The sequence below is a fragment of the Anastrepha ludens genome, chromosome 6, assembly GCF_028408465.1.
Source record: "Anastrepha ludens isolate Willacy chromosome 6, idAnaLude1.1, whole genome shotgun sequence".
NCBI classification, from domain to species: Eukaryota; Metazoa; Arthropoda; class Insecta; order Diptera; family Tephritidae; genus Anastrepha; species Anastrepha ludens.
The window spans coordinates 38,136,381-38,160,801 of record NC_071502.1 but is presented as its reverse complement, the minus strand read 5'-3'; the positions used below and the strand labels follow the sequence as shown (position 1 = coordinate 38,160,801).

General features: G+C 36.0%; 3 protein-coding genes across 4 annotated transcripts; 2 read left to right on the top strand and 1 right to left on the bottom strand.

The window, feature by feature from the left end:
• Window positions 1–7,341: 7,341 nt before the first annotated feature.
• LOC128868475 (uncharacterized) lies at window positions 7,342–7,910 on the top strand. The gene is made up of 2 exons (XM_054110599.1): window positions 7,342–7,405; window positions 7,476–7,910. Exons 1-2 carry the CDS (start codon window positions 7,356–7,358, stop codon window positions 7,777–7,779), a joined length of 354 nt encoding a protein of 117 aa, XP_053966574.1. The 5' UTR covers window positions 7,342–7,355; the 3' UTR covers window positions 7,780–7,910.
• Window positions 7,911–11,031: 3,121 nt separating this feature from the next.
• LOC128866571 (2-acylglycerol O-acyltransferase 2-like) lies at window positions 11,032–21,937 on the bottom strand. 2 transcript variants are annotated; one of them, XM_054107409.1, is made up of 7 exons: window positions 21,849–21,937; window positions 18,406–18,485; window positions 18,249–18,346; window positions 18,011–18,142; window positions 16,760–17,083; window positions 15,339–15,514; window positions 11,032–11,202 (listed from the first exon to the last, which is right to left on the bottom strand). In XM_054107409.1, the coding sequence occupies exons 2-7, from the start codon at window positions 18,469–18,471 to the stop codon at window positions 11,045–11,047; spliced, it is 954 nt and encodes a 317-aa protein (XP_053963384.1). In that variant the 5' UTR covers window positions 18,472–18,485; window positions 21,849–21,937; the 3' UTR covers window positions 11,032–11,044. The 2 variants fall into 2 exon arrangements, with proteins under 2 accessions (XP_053963384.1, XP_053963383.1); XM_054107408.1 differs by having other exon boundaries at window positions 18,406–18,561; window positions 21,835–21,916.
• Window positions 21,938–21,988: 51 nt separating this feature from the next.
• Window positions 21,989–24,321, top strand: LOC128866570 (kinesin-like protein subito). Its single transcript, XM_054107407.1, has 5 exons — window positions 21,989–22,654; window positions 22,712–23,301; window positions 23,370–23,779; window positions 23,838–24,018; window positions 24,077–24,321. The coding sequence occupies exons 1-5, from the start codon at window positions 22,120–22,122 to the stop codon at window positions 24,173–24,175; spliced, it is 1,815 nt and encodes a 604-aa protein (XP_053963382.1). The 5' UTR covers window positions 21,989–22,119; the 3' UTR covers window positions 24,176–24,321.
• The last annotated feature ends 100 nt before the right edge of the window (window positions 24,322–24,421 follow it).

Genomic DNA, 24,421 nt, shown 5'->3' with positions numbered 1-24,421 from the left:
ATCATGCCCGTCCTAACGTATGGCGCAGAAGCTTGGACGATGACAACATCCGATGAAGCGACGCTTGGAGTGTTCGAGAGAAAGATTCTGCGTAAGATTTTTGGACCTTTGCACGTTGGCAATGGCGAATATCGCAGACGATGGAACGATGAGCTGTATGAGCTTTACGACGACATAGACATAGCGCAGCGAATAAAGATCCAGCGGCTACGTTGGCTGGGTCATGTCGTCCGAATGGATACAAACGCTCCGGCTTTGAAAGTATTCGATGCGGTACCAGCTGGTGGTAGCAGAGGAAGGGGGCGGCCTCCTCTGCGTTGGAAAGATCAGGTGGAGAAGGACTTGGCTTCACTTGGTGTGTCCAACTGGCGCCGGTTAGCACGAGAAAGAAACGACTGGCGCGCTTTGCTAAACTCGGCCAAAATCGCGTAAGCGGTTATAGCGCCAATTAAGAAGAAGAAGAAGACATCGAAAACTGGTATCAATAAAGTGAAAGAAATGTTGAACGATAACCGCAAATTAACCATTAGGGAGCTGGCAGAGGACTTGAACATTACTGATGGATCCGTTCAGGACATTGTTGTTAATAATTTGGTTTTGTGGATTGTTGATTCAAAGTTTGTCCCAAAGAACATGAATATCATCCAAAGTGGACTGTAAACGAGACGAGGACTTATGAGTACGACAGAGAATCCAAACATCAGCCAAGTGAGTGGAGATCTCCGAATGAACTAAGCCCAAAAAAAACACGTCGCTTTCAGTCAAAAAAGAAAGCATTGCTCATAGTTTTTATGGATTACTACGTTTACATGAGGCAATTCGCCAAAAAAGAAAGGATTTGTTGATTTTGCACCATGATAACGCATCGTCACATAGTGTCATCTTTATCCGTAAATTTTTCACCAAGAACGAAACGAATACCATCCAACAGCAATCGAAATTACCTGATATGGCTCTCTGTGATTTTTTTCTATTTGATCAAGTCAGAACACCACTACGGAGAACACGTTTTATCAACCGAAAAAAAGTTATAGAAAAATCGAATACGGCTCTGATGGCTAAACCGAAAATAGAGCTCCAGAAATGGATCAAGGGCTAGCATAAGTGCAATGCAGTTGATGGCGAGTACTTTGAAGATGATAATATCACTTTTGAAAAATAAATTCGTATTTTGAATTTTCTGAATATATGTATATATTCCAGGAACTTTTTAATCTCGGTACTATAGTCATTTTTTAGAATGAACTATATTTTTATAAACAAAATTATTTCAATTCAAAAATAAGGAATAAATAAATAGTCAAAACTTGTTAAAATGTTGAGGTGCTATATTTTTTTCGCGAGCCGTATATCTGTCCATAAAATAATTTTTACATATGTGTATTCTGTGGCCAAGTCAAACAACAATATCTGCTAAAAAAGTAAACATAAAGTTTCAAATTTGAAGTTCTTCTTTAGATTATATAATCTAACTGTAATAAATGTCAAATTAATTCTAGCCTAATACTTTAGTTTTTCGTTTGTTTTAAATGTCTACTACTAAAACAAAACAAATCACTATGGAAGAGAAGAACACGACCACTCTCTGCTATCAGATATGACGCTTTTCAAGGAGCCAAGGTCCATATTTAGTTGATGTGACGAATTGTGTACCATAGCTTAATACTTTTCGAAGCAGCATATATGCAAGTCGCTCATTTACTTCAATAGTGGCATAACTCAAAAAAACAAAATGTCGAGAAAAAGGGCTGCAAAGTTTTTAAGTTATTATGACCCGGTGTAAAAGTCAATACTTATTTTCATATAATGAGGTACTGCTAATAGATATCGCCATGAATTTTTTACACAGGTAATAATTTCTGCATACTTTTCTAAACATTTTTTTGTTTGTTTTTGGATTATGACATCACTGAAGTAAATGAGCGATTTGTACTTTTGCTCTCTTTATCATGCGTTGCCACTTCAATCGATAGATATGTGTTGACATGTTTCTTACTGTATTACATATGAATTGTATAACATATGAATGCATGTACGTATTTACGTACACTAAATGGACTTTGAAATTTCTTATCTTCCTTCCTTTAAATTAATGAATCATATGCATAGTAGTCATTGCTTGAGCATTTGGAACGTCATTGAATCTACTTTTTAACTCAAGCTATTGCGAAATACTTACAGCCCTATTATGTAAGAGGTGTTGTTTTGATATTCAAAGAAAAATGCTATTTTTTAATATAAATGATCGGATGTTTATTTCATTATAAAGAGGAAGGTATGCCGTTAATAGTGGAAAATAACATCAGACAAATGACCACCATGACCACGCTTACAGGACAATGTCGTTTTCATGAAATTTTCTATAACCGAATTGCAAAATGGCTGCCCTATGTCCTCGATAGCCTCACGAATTCCATCTTTGAGGTCTTGAATCGACCCTGGGCTGTTGGCTGTTGGCGTAGACCTTCTCCTTCACGGGGCCCCAAAGAAAAAAGTCACTCGATGTTAAATCACAAGATCTTGGTGACCAATTGTGATCACCTCTTCGAGAGATAATACGGCCCGGAAACTTTTCCCGTAAAAGATCAATGGTTTCGTTGCTTGTGTGGCACGTAGCGGCGTCTTGTTGAAAATAAATGTTGTCCAGATCAATACCATCCAATTGCGGCCATAAAAAATCGTCAATCATCTCTCGATAACGCAATCCATTCAATCATAACACCCTATATTATGAACGAACTTCCCTCGCGAATTCAGGATTAATAATTCCAATATTTTTGTAGTTAGTGTTGACAACCACTTGAGCTAAGTAATAAAAAATATTTAAAGAAAGCAAGGATATTTATGAATTTCATGATACAGCAGTTTTGTTGTAGAAGAGGCAGCTAGACAAAACAGATGTTTACGAGTAAAGCGTAAATTGATAAGGGATGCTTGTAATCTCTTTAATTTGGGCGATCAAGGGTAAGTCATTAGAAAAAAATAACAATATGAAATTCAAATCTGTTTTTAAATGTATAATGCATGCGTATACACAATCTAATTTAATTCATTTCTAGTTTATAAGTTTATGTGAATAAATTAATTTTAATGCATTCTGGCCCTTTTGTATTAATGCGGTATGTGGATGGTAGAGACTTACTAAAAAAACTAGCTTGAAAATTGTGCACTATTTTCAAATAAACATTTTTGTTCTTTTTAAACAATTTAATAACACTTTTAAATTATTTTTATGTATATAGTTTATGTTTTCTCCCAACAAAGTAAAGCATTCGTGTAAATTTGTTACAAAAAACTGTCATAGCTGTGTTTCATTCGGAATTAATAATACCAATTTCACAAATTTCGAAATTATGGGAGAATTTCGTTACCAAGTCGGACTTGATAATAGTAATTTTCCGGCGGAATTAGCAATAGGACTGTTAAGCTTAAAACTTTTATGCGTGCATATACCCGTATTTAGTGCATATGTCCTTCGCTAATTCGGTGTTGGTCGAAATTCTTCTCCCAACTGTGTTGTCAATATACGAGTATGTTATCACAATAAGAGAGGGGCCTATTCTATGCAACTATCAAAGTAAAGGCGCTTCCGAACGCCCGGTAATTTTTACTCTTAATATAGTTTGGGGAAAAAGGAATCGATTATTTAAGATGTTTTGGATTGTCCGATTTGGGTAAATTATTCACCGCTTTATTGTATAATTTGTTACCATTTTAAAGGTAGCTTCATAATGTCTCTCTCACAGAAATCTTGGTCCGTACTGGTGAAAACTCTTGTAACCGATTTTCAAAATCTTCTTCTTGATACCAAAATCTTATCACTCAGGAAGTTTTGCAATGGAAGAAAAAGGTGGTAATCGCTTGGTGCCAGGTTCGTACTATGTAATGAATGCAATGAATGCATTAAAACTTCCCAAACAAGCACCCGGAGTTTTTGGCGAGTCACTACACACGTGTGTGGCCGAACGTTGTCCTGATGGAACACAAAACCTCTTCTGTTGCCCAATTCTGATCGTTGTCGACAGTAGAGATACGGAAGCTACTCATAATAAATTATTCATATCAAATCTCACCAAATACAAAGTAGAACCTTTCTGGTCATTAGTGCTGGTTTGGTCACCGTTTGAGCTGCTTCATCACGCTTTCACTACGATCGTTTTCGCACAATATTGTCGTATGTGAACCATTTCTCATCCCCAGTCATTATCCGTTTAAGAAATTGGTCGATTTCTTTCCGTTTGGTCAAGGCTTCACAGATGGAAATTCGATCCATCATGTTTTTTGGTATTAATGCGCAAATGGTTTAAAACTGGGTCGTTCTTTAGCTCCTAGTCATGCCGGTCAACTTCGACCTATGCCTAAATGCCTAAACAGAATCTACGAAACCAAAATTGCACATAATTAGCTGTTGTAGTATCGGCACCATAAACACCATTCACTATTTCAGCGGCCTGGCTTGCTTTTTCGCCTTTACTAAAGAAAAACGGTAAAATATATCGAATTTTATATCTCTTGACTTCCATTGTTAACACCCTGTAACTCACAACTGAATGGAAAAAAACAAAACACAGCATTAGAATTTGTTAGTGTGAAATGTCACCTTGACAAGGAGCATAAACTTTAAATTATTTGATCGATACCTTACAGCCATCTACCGAGAAAATAATAAATTTATTTTCCCCCCAAACTACCATAAGAAGCTGTTTCTATCCACGCTTTGCAGAGAATATATTTTCAAATTTTTTCGCTGTAAATTTATTTGACCGTTTAGGTTTTTAAATGAATATTTTAATAATATATGTCTATTAATTTTTAAATTTCAACAATATCGTATATAGCCAGAGCATCACATATACATGCATACATATGTACATTCGAGTATGTATAATACAAGCAAGCGCTCTGCTATGCATTTTAAAGCGCCGTACAAGCGAACACTTTTCTGGCTAGCAATTTTGTAATGACCTTTTCATTACTCAGTTCAAACGATATTAATAATATGCGTTCTACATCAAAATTAGCAACTGCATTGCGTTTTTGAAACGCGTTTTTCAAGTTTTCACTAAGAATATTGCATCATGATATATAAACTTAAATATATGTACGACTATGCTCGTATTTATGGGATCATTTTTACTAACGCTGAGCAAAATGTGAGTAACTGACGTGCATGCTGGATATATGGAGATTTAAATTTAATAACTAAATGGCGTTAAAAAATATTATATGTACATATATAAAAAAGCCTTGACACATACCTTAACAATTTAAAATCTAAAGCTAGTTCGTTGACTTCAACATTAACAAGATTTAAGAGCATTTTATTTTAATTACTTGCAAACGTACCAAATCAAGTAGTTTTCATTTAAAACAATTCCTCTTAGGATTTTATGTTCTTTTTGTTGTCAATCAGCAATCGATTGAGCATATTGCATACTGACAGCAACTCCGTAATGTAGGCATTAAATGTTTTTTTTCTAACAGATATCGCTTTGCCTCGGCAGGCAATGGCGAACAACCGAGGGGATTTCTGCCATGAAAAGCCTTCTTATAAAAAAGCGTTTGGGGTTCGAAGACAGCTTATAATTAGGCCCCATTTAGGTCCAGACGTACACCGCAAATTGAAAGAGAAGTTTAAAAAACTGAAAACTAGAAGCTTAAAGATCTAAAAATTATGCAAGGTAATATTCGCTATTGATTTTAGGTTTGTAAAGGGTGATCAGATAGGAGGTACTTTCTCCAATAGATTTTTTTTTTTTGACAGATCACGCGTGACTGCTGGCAAACTAAATACATATTTTTTTTAGTATTCGTTGACATTTGATCATGGAAAGACTTACGCCAACAACGTTTACAAATCCTAAAATTATATTACGAAAATTGACGCTCTGTGAAAAGTGCTCAGCGCGTGCTCAGGCCAACTTATGGTGTACAGCGAAAAGGTCCATTTTTATCTTAAGGTGGTCTAGAGCAGGAAAATTTAGGGTAAAAACGATATTTAAAGTTTTAGGCTTTTTATTTAACTTCTTTTGCATACAAAAATGAAGAAAAAATTGTTTCTTAATTTTTATAATTTTAAAAATGGCGCTGAAGTTGAAATAATAAAAAGAGGTTGTCTGTAAAGTCGGTTTACTGACGATAGTTTAACGTGACAACGTCATAAGAAAATATTGATGGAATGGTTGCAATTTTCAAAACAAAATTTTAATTTTATTTGTTTGATAGATATTTTGTATGGATATAGAGGAGGAGGTAAATGGAATTGCAATGGAATAGGTCAAGTTACATTTACACAAACGTGAAAAATGCCGAAACATTTATCAAATTCATGAAAGATATCTTCAATTTCGATTGTGCATCAGACGTTAATAAGACAACAACACTAAGAGGCATCATCATCGATTTGACTTTCTCAAGACACATTACACTTGAAACAGTCCCTTTCATTTCCTATTTTTCCTATCATCGTTTATTCTCAACAGAGAAATGGTTCATTACCATGCACACAGGAAGAAGGCATATGCAAATTCAAGTATGTGAATTTATATACAAATGCGCATATACATACATATATATGCTCACTCAAGTAGGACAGAGCCAGATATCGAACGTTGCCGAACGCGGGGGCCGATTGTGCTCTTTGTCGTTCGTTCCGCGCTCTCGCTTGCAGTTCAAGCACACTAGCTTACATTTGCTTGCGTACGGAATAGATTCGTATATTTGATATGTCCATATGATTTGTATGCATCTTTACATATAGATTTGTTCTTTTTGAAAATTGCGCGAAATTGTATATGTATATGCATGTTTATATACATATATTAGTATACAACATATCTTATAAGGTATATGGTAAATATTACCATACATAAAAAAATTAATAATAATATTGTAACATTAAAACAACAGGTATTATTAACAAACTTGGTTTTATTTTAAATTCTTCAAGTAAATCAAATTAACAATAATCAATAAGAAGGCATATGTAGGAGAGAGCAAGATGTCGAACGTTGCCGTTCGTTTGCTTTGTTCGTTCCACGCTTTCGCTTGCAGTTCATTCAAGGTAACGACACATGAGCAAGGTAACGGCAATGAGCATGGTAACACTAATGAGCAAGGTAACGACACATTTTTTCGTGCGTGCAGCCGGCTAAATCGAATTATAAGACGTTATCACGTCAATATGATTATAGTACGGGCGATAACCATTGATGTGAACGACATATTAAAATTTCAGACGATTCGGTTGAATAGTTTTTTTTTTTTCACAACACCAGGCCGAGTAAAGTCGTTTCGAGATAAATGAGTTTAAAGCTTGAGGTACAGTAGCGCGCGGACCATTCTCTACCTAGTTAATGGGCTGTAGAAGCTGTAATATTGGGAATTTCCGCATGAAAATTTCACGGTATATTTTTAAGATACTTTATTTTTTGAACTTTCTAACACCTGGTCCCCTTAATGGCTACGTCAATAAGCAATATTGCCGTATTTGGGCTGAAGAACAACCCGAAGCCAAGAACAGCCAATACATCCATTGAAAACAACCGTTGGGTGCGGCCTGTGGGCTGGAGAAGTCATCGCACATATTTCTTCAAAGACGAGGCTGGCGCTAATTTAACAGTGAATGGCGAACGCTATCGCGCCATGATAAACGACTTTTTGACCCCGGATGCCGGAAATTGGTTCCATAAAAACGGCGCTACTTGCCAGGACCAGTGGATTGGCCACCAAGATTGTTTGATATCACACCTTTGGACTTTTGTTTGTGGAGGTATGTAAAGTCTAAATGCTTTGTAGATAAGCCAGCTTCGATTGAGGCATTGGAAGCCAACATTACTGAATTTATTCACGAGATACCGACCGAAGTCCTCCAGAGAGTCGTTCGAAATCGGTGTTTACGGATGACAGAGTTACGGCACAGTTGCGGCCAACATTTGAAAAGTATTATTTAATAAATGTTATGAATGGTTCTATATAAAAAAAATGTTGACCAATCAATTTGAATTTTCCTTGTTTTATTTCAATTTAAAATCCGATACCTCTAAATTGTTCACCCTTTATTACAATACTATTATTAAATTAGCCTACACTAATTTCAACGATTTTTATTTGTTTTCGTTTTGTGCAAAGCTATGTGGCCAAGAAATGTGGCAACGAAGTAAAAATTAGAATAAAATGTGCAATATTTATCTAGTAGCGATGTAGCTAAAAATATTCAATTACACTCAGAAGTATGAAACATTTTGTTTGGCAAATAAAATCCATCGACAATACACTGCTAAAATGCTGCAAATGTGTGATAAGTCTGGACTGAATATTTAAGTCACTATTTAAATGCATATATCAGAATTTCATGTTAACTAAATGATTTATTTACACTGCAAGATCAATGTTCAAGTCAACAATCCAATCGTCATTGCATGGATAGACTTTGTACATGCGACCTAATGCATTCATGGAAAATGCATGCGTAGCAATGATTAGCTATCATTTCCGGGAATTCTTTCTGCTACTAATGCCCATAGATAAGGCTTCGATTTCACATTCCGTCGACTAAATACGGAAATTTATTACACTGTACGTAAAATATCAAGTTCTGAAATAATATAAAAAAAAACCACAACAACAATATGTACAATAAATCTTCTGCCGTACATTACGGACCCGTGTTCTGGTTTCCGGATCATGTCATTTTCTGAAAATCAGTTTTAGTTTGCATGTTTAGAAGTAATACGGCTTCGCTGTTAAACCTCTTAAGTGGGCGTGCTTCAAAACAAAGTACACTCCCCAGTGGCGAAAGGTTGCAACAGCATGCGAGGGTATGCCCAATGTAATTGAAAACTTCTAAGTCATAGCTGTTGCGCTAAAACCAAAGTACAGGGTTGCCCATATTCGACGGACCCGACGGATTTCGATGACTCTTTGGGCCCATTCCAATCGACGAGGCTTTGCGTCAATTGAATCTTATACGGGAATAAATGCGGATAATTCGTTGTAAAGTGGTCCGAGCAATGCCCAACTGCTGAGAACGGCTATTTTAGGATATTCTTGGCGTCGTCTCAACTCTCAATACAAGAGCAATATTCTCACCCGATCGCCTTGGTCGGTTTTGATTTGGCGTCTTTGGATTAGAAAGAGCATCACCAGTCGAAAACCTTTCGTACAAACGTTTAATGGAGTTCTTAGAAGGCGCACTTTTCACATTATTTAATTTTTTATACGCACGTTGAGTTTTCACAATTGACTTCTTTTGTTGAATGCAAATTCAACAATTTGGGAGCGCTCGCGTGACGTGTACTGTTCCATGGTAAAAATCTGCTTGGACTGACGCTTCCAACGCGGTATGTTATTAAGCGATCTGACGTCTCTGTCAAAATATACAGGGTTGCCCGATGGGTCCGTCGAATACTGGCAACCCTGTAGGTCATAACCATTATATGAAAATACAAAAATTGTATACTTTTAATACAATTTGTGAGTAATGTTCTTGTTTTTTTTTCGCACAGAAATGAAAAAAATTTAAAGAACCATATGTCATTACGGGCCTGATCATGATAGATTTTACCTTCTAATTTATATGGCATTTTCTTGTCGCACATGACACCGGACACTGCTCTACAGCTTTGCCATCCACATTGAATTCGGTGAGCAATTTCTCGTTCGAAGGTGCCATCTTCGCTAACATGCGAGCCCAAATATTTAAAGCTGAGCGGGCGTTATTTATGGTAGAGTAAGAGGTGGACTCCTATAGCAAAATGAAACTTGATTGCTTCGGCCTTTATGTGGCTTACTCGCAGCCCATTCGATTCAAGAACGGTAGCCCACCGGTTCAGATTTTCTTGGAGGATGACTTTGCCGCGTGCAAGAAGAGCTATATCGTCAGCAAACACGAGTAATCACGATCACCAGAACAAAGAGATGAAGTCTTAAACCCTTCTTTACTTCCAAAAAATGCAACACTGATTCAAACTCAGTTCGTGCCATAAGCAGCTGGTAGCTAATTATTGTTATCATAGCCATAAGTAGCTGGTATCACATCACAGCTATCACATGTTTGCGCATTTCGAAGTGTAGAATGCAGCAAATTATCTAAAATGCCACTGGTTATGGTTACGGCCAAACCCCAAAATTCAATTGGTCTCTGCGGTTATGGTTATGACTACTGAATTATGGCATGTCACCTCTAATCGATTACAGTGTAGCCCATTTGTTGGTTCGATCAGCAAATTTATGGCGTTATAGTTCTGAGACCTCTGCTTTGAGCTTAAAGAAAATAGAAAAGACAAATAAAAGGGCGAACTGCGTTGAACAGCTGGCATTCATTTGAGGCTAGAAGCTTTTCTACATTGCGATTTTACTCGTATGCGTGATAAGCAGTAGAGTAGTCAAATGGGAATGGCGGATATACTATATACGGTATAAGGACTTTAGAGGTTAAAGGTAACACGTCCCATTAGCTTTTGTGTACAAGTTCCAATAATTCAATGAATAGCCTACTCATACACTCATTCGACCGCAGACAGCTGAATAATCGAATATGACAAAGCTTTGTACAGCATCAAGAAAAGCTTGGATCTACCTGATTAAGTGCTGGTTTTCAGTGCAAGCTAATCTCTGCTTTCCAGTAAAACTACGTTTAAATGCTGACCTTTGCATGGTTAGAATCAGTTTAAAAATTTCCAAGTTAAACTACCACTTCATCTAGAAATTTAAGCTAAACTTTTCAGCTATTTTTTAAACAACTGTTAACTTTGCAATATTGGATGTCTAAACAGAATATAAAATTCAGCAAATGATACTCGCTTTAAAATTTAAATTCAGAGCTACCGAGGATATATATCAAAATAATATAATATAATATTAAAATATTTGTAATGCACATAAAAACCGAAGTTATTGCAGACATTCATTCATCATTCAAACAGATTATGGTGTTGAAGGATGTCATTAAATCATTTACATATATATATACATATATCTATGTATGTTAAGTAAAGAAGCTCATCCTTTAGTAAATTATCACTTCATTATTAGTAGTATTCATTTATTTAATTATAAGTTTTGTATTTTCATAATCATCTATGTACCGCATTTTGTGAGATTCAAATAAATTCCTCACACCTTCAACGACTTTTTGATGGATTTCGTCCACATATTCGGGCCGTGGGCTGTCATCTTGCTGCACTTCGATCGGTGCGCCAACTGCAAAAATATGTTTAAAATTTAGAATAAAAAAACTGGTAAAGAAGTAAAGAAGTGTCTCTACCCTTTATTTAATTTTATTTTTAAATATTACAAAATAATTTAAACTGTATTAATCCATTAAATATATATTTAGCAAAAATTAAACGCAAAAAAAATTGCCTATGATTTTATGACATTTAGAAATAAGCTTACTTTTGTACAAGTTTGTGAAAAAGCAGAGTAAAACGTAAATACTTTTTGACAAAAACAGATATTTTCATGGAGTCGACATACTATCTTTCTCGGCGGATAATAATTGTTTCACTTTTCAACGCTTTTCTATACTTTACACTTACTTTTTATAAATGATTCCGTAAAGAAAACCTAAATGGAAAACTGTTCCATTATTTTTTATTTACCATGCCTTATTGATAATTAAAATTAAATAAAACTATTTCCACCGTTAAACAATTTTTTTTCAACGCTGTATTAATTCATGCAGTTAACAATCAAATCAGTTTTCTCAACGTTTGGTCAATTCTTGAATTTAGAGGAGGTTGGTTAACCGTCTGATAGATGTAGATGACAATTTTGTTTTCATCAAGGTCTGATTAGCTGATTCCTCCCAACTATTTGTCTTTAATTTACTTTGCTAGGAAATCAGGTCAAATTTGAGGAATTTGAGAACGCCGAAAATTCCACATTTCACATTCGTGAATGGACTTCCAGCCTTGCAATTATATTTACAATTTCTTTGAATTCATAAAAATTACTTGTTATGGAATTGAAAGAAAAACATTAAATTTAAAATTACTTTTTACCCGAAAATTATGAAAGACCAAATTTGGAAAAACTTTAGTATAATGTATATAGCTTTGGAAAATACGGTAAAAAGGGGGTGATAGAGGGGTGTATCCCCATCTTAAAACTGAAAATAGAACCTGCCGGAGGCTTATAGTGTTTAAGTAATTTAATGTTAAAGTTCTCTAATTTAGCGAAAAGTTGGTGTTGCCATACACCTGAAATGAAAACAAAGTTCGCACGCAGGGATGTTCAGTGGAAGGTTCATTGTAAAACTGCAGTATTTTTTGGTGTAATTTAAAGTTGAGAAATAATTTGGAAAATAAAAACATACAACTTATTTAAACTTAAAAACAATGATATTAAGCGTATCACAAAAAATAATAAAGTAATTAAAATTAAATTAAATTAATTAACACAGTATTTTTGCGTAGAACTCCTTATCTCGTGGGCGGCCTTCGGCCTCGCTTCAAAAAAATAACCCTCATCAGTCCAACTCCGGCTACGCAATCCACAGTATTTTTGCGTAGAACTCCTTTTCGCGTGGGCGGCCTTTGGCCGCGTTTCAAAAAAATAACCCTCATCAGTCCAACTCCGGCTACGCAATCCACGGTATTTTTGCGTAGAACTCCTTTTCGCGTGGGCGGCCTTTGGCCGCGTTTCAAAAAAATAACCCTCATCAGTCCAACTCCGGCTACGCAATGCACAGTATTTTTGCGTAAAACTCCTTTCCGTGTTAAAACCATTGAACCCAAAATTAAAACGTCATATGCGTGTATGTAGTAAGCAGGCACAATAACCCCCATTCCCATCATTAACACTAAACTCAAGTACTTAATTTTTGTTTTCGTTTGCAGGCATCCGGCAACACCATACTGTTGGCATTCCAATCTTCTTCTTATTCGCGCTTAAAATTGGAATGTGATTGCATAGGCAAATGAATTTTCATTTAATTTTAATAGATATAATTAGAATATTAGCATAAAAATCGGTAAAAACACGCGTGTGAGTGTATATTTGGTGAATTTTAGTGAAATGTTAAAAAATATAGAGTGTAATGTGGCAAATTATAGTGAAGTTCCCGAGGGCATTTTGAATGTAAATAATTAAAAAATTATTATTTCCCGAATAATTTAAAGTTATAAAGAGTGTTCCTTAACACCTCACTAACATCTCCACCAAGCTTCATTAAAAAAAACATTATAGTTTGCCAGAAATTCCAAAATATACATTGTTCTAAATTCCAGCCCCAAATTTAGAGTATAATTATATTTTAGGCCTATAAAAAAAGTAATGCACCGAAAATTTTAAAATTGTTTCAACTGCTTTAACCATGGATCTGAAAGGGTTAAGTACAGAATGTCATAAATAAAGGGTTGTACAGAACGTCATAATCTGCCTAGATTTCAAGTATGTAGATAATATGGCGTTCAAAAAGTTAACTTTCTTTATATCAGGCGTTATATTAACTAACTAACAACTAACAGATACACGAAACCAGAAAAAATCACTTTGAAAAAAAGCCCTTCCATGTATTTCGAACGAACCTCCGCCGTGAGCGGAACTCTCATCACGAATTCGGGAAAAATGCTATTAGTAATTCCAACTTTATCGTAGTTAGTGTTGCCAACCACCTAAAATAAGTTCTGATTAGTCCACCGACTTTTTCAATGAAATTCAGATTGATTTTGTTTGATAATTGTTGACATATTTTATAGCATTTTAAAAAGATGTTTATTATTCTTTTTTTAGACCTTGTAGTTAGTACTCACATTTAATTTTAATAAATGCATATCACAATTTATTTTACTTCAATTTATAAATTTCTTTTCACTCATTCTGGCACTTTTGCCAGCAAATTACTCAACTTCTCGTATTGGCCGCGGGAATGTGGATGGTCGAGATATATTTAAAAAAAAAAACACCAGTCTAACGGTTAGACGCGATAGAAGTGAAACCTTCCGTAAAACAAACTGAGAGAGAATAAGACGAAAGCAGCATTAGGAGCAAGATAATTATAGGTTCATTATAATATTGCTATAAAGTTCATATTTTATTTTCTTCATTTTATTATTATTCATCCTCAATGTTTTCAATTTCAACAAATGATACGAGTGGCTTATGATAGCTAAAATATGATACAAATGCTTTGGTTTCGATGTTGTCGACATGTCTTTGAAATACCGCGTCAATGGTTGTTTTTGATCGTGTTGTCGATTCAGTGCGATTGTTACACATTTTTAAATTGAATGTTGTATTGAGAACGTCAATTAAAGGAACCGCTGTGTCCAATGCAAAATTTACGTTAAAATCGCCACTTAAAATCATTGGAACTTTATTGTAATCTTTTCTAAGTATCCGCGATACTTCTGGTGTATACTTTATTAAATTTTCGTGAATGAATTCCGTGATGCTATTTATTGATTTTTTTTTCTGTCGATATTCACGACACTTTTCTGCATTATTTTTCGGCATAATTGCGGTAAATATTTAAAAATGAAAATATTTACGAATATAAAAATACACACGCGGTTGCTATTATGAGCGTCCCCAGCAAAACCTGCGTGACCGAAACTCTAACACAATTACATTTTATTGAATGTTACAAACACATATGCACGCAGGTTTTGCTGGGGCGTGACCGAAACTCTAACACAATTACACATATGCACTCGTATTTGTTTGAAAATCGACTTTTTTTTTTGGTTCTCCGTCACCTTTGGAAAATGTGTAAACAGTAAGCAAACTTTATTCATATATTTTTCCTCATTTTTGCATCAGTAAAATTAAACAAACGCCGTAGCCGAATGGGTTGGTGCGTGACTACTATTCAGAATTCACAGAGAGAATGTCAGTTCGAATCTCGGTGAAAACACCAAAATTAAGGAAAACTATTTTTCTAATAGCGCTCACCCCTCAGCAGGCAATGGCAAAACACCGAGTGTATTTCTGCTATGAAAAAAAGCTCCTCATAAACATATCATAAAATAAAAAAATAAAATAACTGTATAAAAAAAATTTTTTTCTTGTGATTCGAACCAAGGATTTTGGATCGGAAGCTCACATTGCTAGCCGCTCGGCTATCGCGCCATGCTGTCGGCGCTGGCCTAAAAGTTATTTAGTTCGTCGCTACGTGTATATGTAATATTCGTAGCCAAGAGTGTCGCTTTTTTCGTTTCACTTTTTCTCAAATCACTCCCAACGATTCTAAAGAAGTTTTCACTTCAAAAATATCTTGATTATGAAATATCAGTGTGGTCATTAATAAGATATCTTATAACTTTTGAGCAGAATTTAATTCTCTGCCTACCTCTACTCATTTAGAAGTGTTGCAGAACAATTTTCATACTTACCCACTTGAACAATTCGCCGCTTGAAAGGTATTGGAAAGCCACCACGTCCTTTGATTAACGTTATCGATATACCAGACAAACGTTTAACCAGCAACTGCCAACGCAAAGCCCATTTACCATCCCACCGATCAAAACTGTCCACTTCACCAAAAGTGAAGCACGGAACGATGGAAGCGCTGAAAATATTTGGAGACTCTTAATAATTATGTGTAAGAAATATGTAAATAAAAATATATACAGTGGTCACACAATTTATTCGTACACCCTGCGTAGTACGTCAAAAACTTTAGCTTTGCGCAAAATATTTGCTGTGGGAATATATTTTTTTGAGTCAGTGTAAGAATGTTACATTCCCGATGAATTGCCGCAAACAAACCCCACGTTCGTTTGCGTTTTTACTAATACGAGTATTGCTGAAAACGAAATAATATAAGTTTTTTTTTAGTTTTTCTCGCTGATTCATATTCAGTTGCGCGTAATATCTCGATTGAAAGTGGCAAAATGGGACGAAGTGCGGATTTACCATTAGAAATGCGTAAAATTGTTATTAAATTGTACATGGAAAATAAGTACATGTATACCTATGTATGTATAATTGGCGCGTACACCCTTTTGGGTGTTTGGCCGAGCTCCTCCTCCTATTTGGGTGTGCGTCTTGATGTTGTTCCACAAATGGAGGGACCTACAGTTTTAAGTCGATTCTGAACGGCAGATATTTTTATGAGGAGCTGTTTCATGGCAGAAGTACACTCGGAGGTTTGCCATTGCCTGCCGAGGGGCGACCGCTATTAGAAAAATGTTTCATTTTGGTGTTTCACCGAGATTCGATCCTACGTTATCTCTGTGAATTCCGAATGGTAGACGCGCACCAACCCATTCGGCTACGGCGGCCTTATATAATATAATATCTATGAATATATAAATACCGTTCGGAGTCGGTTTGAAACTGTAGGTCCCTCCAACATCAAGACGCACACCACAAATGGGAGGAGGAGCTCGGCCAAACCCTCAGAAAGGGTGTACGCACCAGTTATATATATATATAGTGTTTACAATGCCACAGTTTTGACTAAGTAAGAGATTTATCTTTAGATGGATCTGTCATACAACATATTTCCTACTCAACCCTATTTCACTATAATAGGCCTCTACTCTTGGCCTGAGTACATCAGTCCTTTCGGCGGCTGGCACTATAACCACACTTATCCTAGGTAACGAAAGTTCAGAACTCTAGAAATCGAGAAGTGGAAAGTACTAAAACTCATCTTGCTTATTTCATGTAAGTTTCGTACTTTCAAATAGAGGAAACCGAGAGAAGCAATTGATGCTGCCTAATGCACTATCACCATTTTGTAGAATTTGAAGAATAATCTATTTGTAAAAAAAATAGATAGATTTGCTTGCAATTATTATTTACGTACCCACTTTTAATCGCCACACGAACAAATCCTTTACGTTTCAAAAATGTCAGCTCATATTTGCCTGGACGCGAATCCAACGCCTCTTGTGCACCTCCAACCATAATGAAGATACCATTGGACATAAAACCATCGCCCTGCCAGCGGCTGGTTAAATGATACATTAATGATTTTTCAGACACGGAAACGAAACCGCAAAGCCGCATATACTCGTGAAAGAATGGTGTTACATAAGTCGAATTCAAAATAGTTTGTTTGGGTCGAATACCGGGGAAAAGCGTGAGCCAATTATCAATATCAAATGTTACGTTAACAGAGCATCCATAGCTATAAAATTAAAATACATATATATACATACGTATGTGGGTATGTAGAATATACAAAAATTGTTGTAAAAGCAATAGTACAGGGTCCGGCACTCGAAGTGTAACCAACTTTACACCGCTCGCGCAGCTGATGGACGGGCATCAGCGACTTGGGCGAAGTCTCCGACGAAATGCCAATCAAAAAATTAAAAATGATCTCAAAGTCAAGCCTTACAAGATTCAAAAGGCGCATGATCTCACACCAAAGCAGCAACAAGTCAGACTTGAGAGAGCGAAGGAGTTGCTTCGCTTGGACGAAGGCGGTCAATTTCCGAACATTGTGTTTTCTGACGAGAAAATTTTTCGAATTAATTCCTAAACTCCCAAAACGATAGGGTTTATTAGACCGAGAATTTGAGTCATCGATTGGCCACCAGGAGGCAGCACCCGCCACATGTAATGGTTTGGGCCGCTGTAACCGCAGATGGGCGCTCTCCAATCGTTTTCATCGAGCCTGGCGTCAAGGTTAATGCGAAATATTATCGGGCAAGTATTCTGGAGGTTGCTTTGAAGCCGTAGGCACACAAAGATTTCTGTGGCAGACCATGGACATTTCAACAGGACTCGGCACCGTCTCACAAAGCTCGTGGACAAAGGTCCAAACTAAAAGATTCACCAATCTCGAGACGCTGAAAAAAGCTATTGTCCGCGAGTGGGCCAAAATGCCTGCAAGTCACATTCGGGCAGCTGGCGATTCGTTTCTGGACGGTCTGAAGGGCATAGTCAAGGCAAAAGGTGGTCATATCGATCAAAAGTAAATTGATTCTTAATTTTGTATTATTTTTACACATTTTTAACAAAAGAAATTTTCCAAACAAAATTTGTGGCCTTTTTAATTGGTTACACTTCGAGTGCGGAACCCTGTATAAACCTGTGCGCTGATACTAACGTGAGAACTCCATGTGGAAAGTTTGCGAATATATAGTGTTTATTTGAAGGTAGATTTGTTGTTTTCACCAACTCAACAGGAAAGTAGTGGCGAAGATGTTTCCAAAACCAATTACTGCGCGCAAATCTAAGGCTGTGTGGCAAGCGTTTAGTTGAAAATATACACATACACATAATATTATATAATATTGACGTAGTATTTACAAAAAAGTAAACAACTAATTCCTATTCTCACTTACCCATTTCCTTGAATGGTAAAAAAGTGTTTGGAACTTGATATATGAATATACAAAATGTAAAATATGATCAACGACTTCCAAAAGAAACTGCCGTAAAACTGAAAATAAGTGTTTGAGCAAACAAACAGAAGTAATATATTTAGCCTAATAAACTTACGATCACAGAAATAGTTACGATCCAACAGAATATGTATACTACTGTGATTATCGAGAGATACACCATGGCTGCAAGATCCCCTATAAATTGTTGAACACTATACGCTTGTTTCATTTTTATTTTTAATTTTTTAATATTCTGCAATCTTTGTAAATTCTTTAATAAAAGAAGCAAGTAGTTTGAAAAATTTTATCTGTTGCCTGATCCGCAAAACGCACAATCTTCTCTTACGACCGAAATAATAGTGTCGCTTTTTAATTCGCTCACATTCCTACCTCAATGCAAGTAAAAGCAATAATAATAGTGGATAAAAACTGAACTTTTCAGCGAGTAATTAAGTAATTGAAATAAAATATTAGATATATTTTTAATCTTTGGAACAATTAAATTAAATTAATTGCTCTCGCTGACATAACTCGGTCTCGGTTTTTATGAATAAATCACAATTACAAATAAATCATTTACCTTTATTTACTTTGAAACAGGTAGCATCTGTGGCCCCCTAAACCGAATGGATTTGTGTATGACTATCGTTCGGCAATGTCCAGGCTCGAATCTCGCTGTGAGCATGAAACACCAAAATGATAGAAAAAGTATTTTCTAATAGCGACCGCACCTCGGTAGGCAATGGCAAACCTCCGAGTGTATTTCTAACATGAAAAATCTGACAAGACAACGAATTGGAGGAGGATCTTGAAAGGTATAAGCGCCAATTACATACAGTGGCGATCATAACTGAGTGCATGATAATCTAATTATTTTTCTGATGAGAATTGTTTTTTTTTTGTTAACATTGTTCATTCTGTAACTAAAACCATATAAATGAGACTTTCGAACTTTGCAAAAAACTGTGGATCTAAATTTTGAACTGTTTAATTTGAATTTTTGTGGGACAACATCAAGACGCACTCCACAAATATGAGGAGATCGGCCAAACAGCTAACAAAAGTGTACACGCCAATTATTTATTTATTTTTAACCTGAATTTTTAGAAAATATTTGGATATATTAGAAAAACAAGTGTAGGTTTTAAGCGACTTAAAAGTCGAATTGATTTAAAAACAATTTTTTCTTTATTTTGCTAGCGGCTTTTTACACTTTATTCTACATAAAAATTAACTTCTTGTGTAAGATATTGAACAAGACCGATTGTAAAAAAATTAAAAGGAATTAACTCAACAACTATATAGGTATACATATATATAATTGGCGCGTACACCCTCCTCCTATTTGTGGCGCGCGTTTTGATGTTGTTCCACAACTGGAGGGCCCTACAGTTTCAAGCCGACTCCGAACGGCAGATATTTTTATGAGGAGCTTTTTCATGGTAGAAATACACTCGGAGGTTTGCCATTGCCTACCGAGGGGCGACCGCTATTAGAAAAATGTTTTTTTCTTAATTTTGTGTTTCACCGAGATTCGAACCTACGTTCTCTCTGTGAATTCCGAATGGTAGTCCCACCGTACTAAAACTAATAACTTTTACAAAACGCAGTATAAAGTATGTATAAAAAACCGCAAAAAGGTATGTACAGTATAATCGGTCCGAAAATCCACATATTTTTTCTGTCGTGTAGTCCACGAGATATAGCCAAATAACTGTTTTTGATTAAAGAAAACAGGATAGATCATAAAAATTTATAAAATCTGGGAATCCGTTAATCAAATCAAATTAAAGGTAATGAAAATTTCTATTTTTTACGTAGTACCATATTTTGTTGGTCCCTTGAGCTACGAGCTATCGAGGTTCTTCTCTATATAAAAAAAAGGAAGATAATAAGACGAGACGAGACTTGACACGCACCACATCTTTGTCGATATCAAAACCCCTCCAAAATTGTGCTGTGCAGTTTTACCACCTCCATTAGAATTGAGATGCACTTCTCCGATCCGTTTGATACCAAAGGCGACTTTAACCCTATGCTGAAGAAGATAGCAAGAGCTGCATAACTTAATCAAGCTGGCACAATATTCTACAAGTGCGTGCAGTTACAGGCGAAGGTATCGACATCATCCACCTTAACAACGACGTGATTAGTTCTGTCTTTTCCTATATGGATGGAGAAGCGAGGCGAGTGGGTCTGGAGGTGGACTAGGTCAAAACAAGATATCCAATGTCATCACACAAAAATACAGCTAATTCGCGCCTTACCAAGATGGATTCGCCTTGAAAACCAGCCGAACGAAAATCGCACTCTATAAGTCTATCATAATGTCCGTTCTATCTTATAGCGCAGAACTTGGACGATAGCAAAATCTAATGGGACGGCCCTTGGATTATTCGGGAGAAATAACATTTGCACATTGGCAATGACGAATATCCAAGGCGATGAGCTGTATGAGCTGTACACAGGCATAGACTTAATCGAGCGAATTAAGATCCGCTGACTGGGTCATATCGTATGAATGGCCACAACCGCACCGGGTCTGAAGGGGTTTTGGATGGACCAAATGGAAAAGGATTTGAGATTTCCAATTAGTGTCGCTTAGCACATGAAAGAAAGGAGCTCGGCAAAAATAGCTCAGACATTTATTGCACCAACAAGGAAGAAGAGATCATTTCTGCCAATAATCGGAATCGAAATCCAGTAGCCGTCAATTATACTCTTTGATCTTCGCGGTAAAACAGTTGCTGATTTAAATTACGTTTTAAGAATTGTGCAGAATATTAAAAAAAATTGGAATTTACAAATATGTTACTGAATTTTATTTTTTGTTGAAAATTACTTAACACAGTACAGTTAAATAAAAGTCGGAAAAGTGATCGAACTTAGAGGAATTATAGAGAGACGTTTTATTAGAGAAAGACGTATCATTATACTAATGAAATCGTAAACAAAGCCACTTACTACGATTTCACTTTCAACAATAGTCCAGAATGTAAACAAAGCGACGTTTGTAATAAAAATTTTGAATGGCTCAAAGCTTTTTTTCGACACAAATCATCAACTTCATTGCGGGGGTTGAGGAAAGCTTGATAGTAATTCACACACGACTGACGATCAACATAAACTGATACACTGTTTACATTTTGTACGGGAACATGTACGAAGACATTTGCAAAACATATAATATCTTCAGTGATTAATTTTGCGTTACCATATATACATATATTACATACATTTAATGAAAAGCCGCCTCATGTAGACAGCTTTTAAGGTGCCTGTGCCAATAACTAGAAAAGTTGTATGTTGGAAAACTTGTTTACTATGTTAAGAAAATTTTACACATCTACTATACCAATTTATTATTTTTTAGTGATGGAAATGTTGCGAAACAGTTGCTTCGATGCATAATAAGAGCAATTAAAAAATTCATCAATTATGTGGAAAATATTTGCTGTTACTGACTTCAATTCTTTCCGTACTACAATCCATGAATTTTTTCATATATTTTAGAAGTATTATATATATTTGAGCAATTACAAACCAAACCATCAATACCAGTTTTTTCTAAAATTTCACTCGATTCATTCCGCTATTGTGAATAGCTATCAAAGAAGAGTAAGACGTTTTTGGTTGTTTTATTATTTAATTATTTTGAATATGGGTCACTCTGTTGAATCCTTCAATTTTGAATTTTACTAGCTGCTTGATATTAATTTTGTATTTTCAATCCGCGCCAATTTGTGTCAGAAATATTTTCACAATTTTCTTTTGGAATACAGTTATATGCGCGATCTACCGGAGGTGATTTGTATACTTAGCAAATATAATGTCCAGCTCATCATCGGATTATGGCACGCTTGTTGAAGAGGTACGTCCATCGTTTTTGCGAGCACGCGACCCGTCTGTTGATCGATGTTCTCGACCGCGACCCGAACGGCAAGTGCGACTCTTTCATGAAATAACGGAGGAAGGTCAGGCAGAATTGAATAGCGACGCCGACATTTCATCATCTTACGAAGATCTATCCACCCCGCTATGTGAAGCGAGCAGTGAACTTTGCACAGATTCGAATGCCGCGTTAGTTTATTTACGTTTAAGACCCGTACCACATATTTCTTCATCATATACAATTTCTGAAGCGGGTAATGTTCTTATTGCCGGGCCTTCTAATGATACTACATCTACAAGCAACAATAAGAATAAAATGGAACAGCATTACAGCTTTTCATCGGTATTTGACAGCACCGTGAAACAAGATGAAGTATATAGGATATGTATCGCTCCTCGCATTGAAAGCACAGATAACTTTACAGTGCTTACATATGGAACGTCAGGATCGGGTAAAACATTCACATTGCTAGGTAAGTAAAGATTTGTTATATTTTACAAAAAAACTTTTGAAGACATATTTTGAATAGGTACTCCAAGTAATCCAGGAATAGTACCGCGTGCAGTAGAAAATGTGTTTCGAATGAACGCATCCAATATATATCCACAACCTGCAATGAAGTTAGAAAAAGCAAATCCCTGCATACTAGCCGATGACGCTCTAGCTCGCGAAGAAAGCATACGGCAGACATTGCTGGATTGTTGTGCAGGACTGAATGCAGACTACGAACTGCTCGAAAAAACCATAGAAACAGAACATGATTTTAAAACTATGGAGCAAGAAGAAGTGTCTGTATTTATTTGGATATCCTTCGTGGAGATATACAACGAATTGGTGTTTGATCTGCTGGCACCACCGCCAACACAGACAAAAACAAGTCAGCAAATGACGGCTCAGCAACGCAAAGGCCTTAAAATTGTTATAAATGACGGCAAGGTTTTCATACCAGGCCTGACCACAGTCTATGTAAAGTCATCAGCAGAAACCTTGAAATTACTTCAATGGGGCTTACAACGCGTTTCATACGCATCTACTAGTATTAACGCCAACTCTAGTCGTTCGCATTGTATATTTTTTATAGACGTAATTAAATACTACAGCTCTGGCGTAGTCGTTGATGTAAGTAATTTACGTAAAAGATGTAGGCCCGTCTCAAATTACGCTTTATAAAAATGTTCCATTTACAGACCTCTTGTAAATTCTGCGACCTAGCGGGCTCTGAACGTTTGAATAAAACGCGGAACATTGGATTCCGCCTTACAGAGGCCAAAGGTATCAATACTTCACTTATGACACTTGGTCGGTGTCTGGATGCAGCGAATAATAATAAAAAGATGAAGACGAAAGGTCAAGTAATCCCGGTACGTGAATCCAAGCTGACAATGTTATTGCAAGCGGCCTTACTAGGCAAAGAAAAGCTCACAATGATCGTAAATGTTACGCCAACTGATACCTTTTATGAGGAAAACATGAATGTACTCCGCTTTTCCGCAATAGCCAAGAACATTACTTTCAAACAACCTGCGAAAGCTGTGAACAAATCACGCTACTCGTTTGTGGTTGAAAAAGCTAAATCTTATGCAGAAGAAGTGATATTGTAAGTGATTCAAACTCACTGAATTTTAACTTTACTTAACTAACGCACTTGTTTTCAGTCTACGCAGCGAAGTGGAGCGTTTAAATTCAGAACTCCATTATCGGTTAATCGAACAAGAAAGAAATTTGCGCAAAGAATTGGTTGAATCATTTCAAAAGAAACTGGCTGAGAAAGAAAGAGACCATGAACAAAGCTTAAAGCAAGAGCGGGAATTGCAGCAGCGTTTGCACGACCTAAAGGTATACAAAATAGCCAATACAAAAAAAATATTTTAAAAATATTTCATTATCTTTTTAGATTGCTTCGCTGAAACGGCATTATGAAAATCAACTTGAAGACCTGCGTGAACAATATGAAGAAGAGGAAACGGAAAAGAAACGTCGTACTTTGGAATAATATTAGCTCTTTATGAATGTATGTTAACGTTTTTTCGCCTTTAGTCTGAGTTAAAATTTAATACATTTTTCATTGTCGCTAATATCATTTTCGTATAATTTCCTTATTGCTTTTTTCAAAATAAACAATTTCTTAATTTTATAATATTTCAAATGCGCAGTGCAATGGCTGTAACGATTACGAGTTTAATATATTACGGATTAATAGCATAGATGAATGTAAAAGAAACCAGTCAATATACCAGTA

What these genes read in the sequence shown, in the direction of transcription:
- LOC128866570 (XM_054107407.1), top strand. Translation starts at nt 22,120, where the DNA reads ATGTCCAGCTCATCATCGGATTATGGCACGCTTGTTGAAGAGGTACGT. An exon ending in TATGCAGAAGAAGTGATATT is followed by an intron (nt 23,780 to 23,837) that starts GTAAGTGATTCA and finishes ACTTGTTTTCAG; the next exon opens with TCTACGCAGCGAAGTGGAGC. An exon ending in AGCGTTTGCACGACCTAAAG is followed by an intron (nt 24,019 to 24,076) that starts GTATACAAAATA and finishes TTATCTTTTTAG; the next exon opens with ATTGCTTCGCTGAAACGGCA.
- LOC128866571 (XM_054107408.1), bottom strand. Translation starts at nt 18,519, where the DNA reads ATGAAACAAGCGTATAGTGTTCAACAATTTATAGGGGATCTTGCAGCC. An exon ending in TTTCCACATGGAGTTCTCAC is followed by an intron (nt 17,084 to 18,010) that starts GTTAGTATCAGC and finishes TTAATTTTATAG; the next exon opens with CTATGGATGCTCTGTTAACG. An exon ending in CGTGTGGCGATTAAAAGTGG is followed by an intron (nt 15,515 to 16,759) that starts GTACGTAAATAA and finishes AAATATTTTCAG; the next exon opens with CGCTTCCATCGTTCCGTGCT.
- LOC128868475 (XM_054110599.1), top strand. Translation starts at nt 7,356, where the DNA reads ATGGGCTGTAGAAGCTGTAATATTGGGAATTTCCGCATGAAAATTTCA. An exon ending in TTCCGCATGAAAATTTCACG is followed by an intron (nt 7,406 to 7,475) that starts GTATATTTTTAA and finishes TACGTCAATAAG; the next exon opens with CAATATTGCCGTATTTGGGC.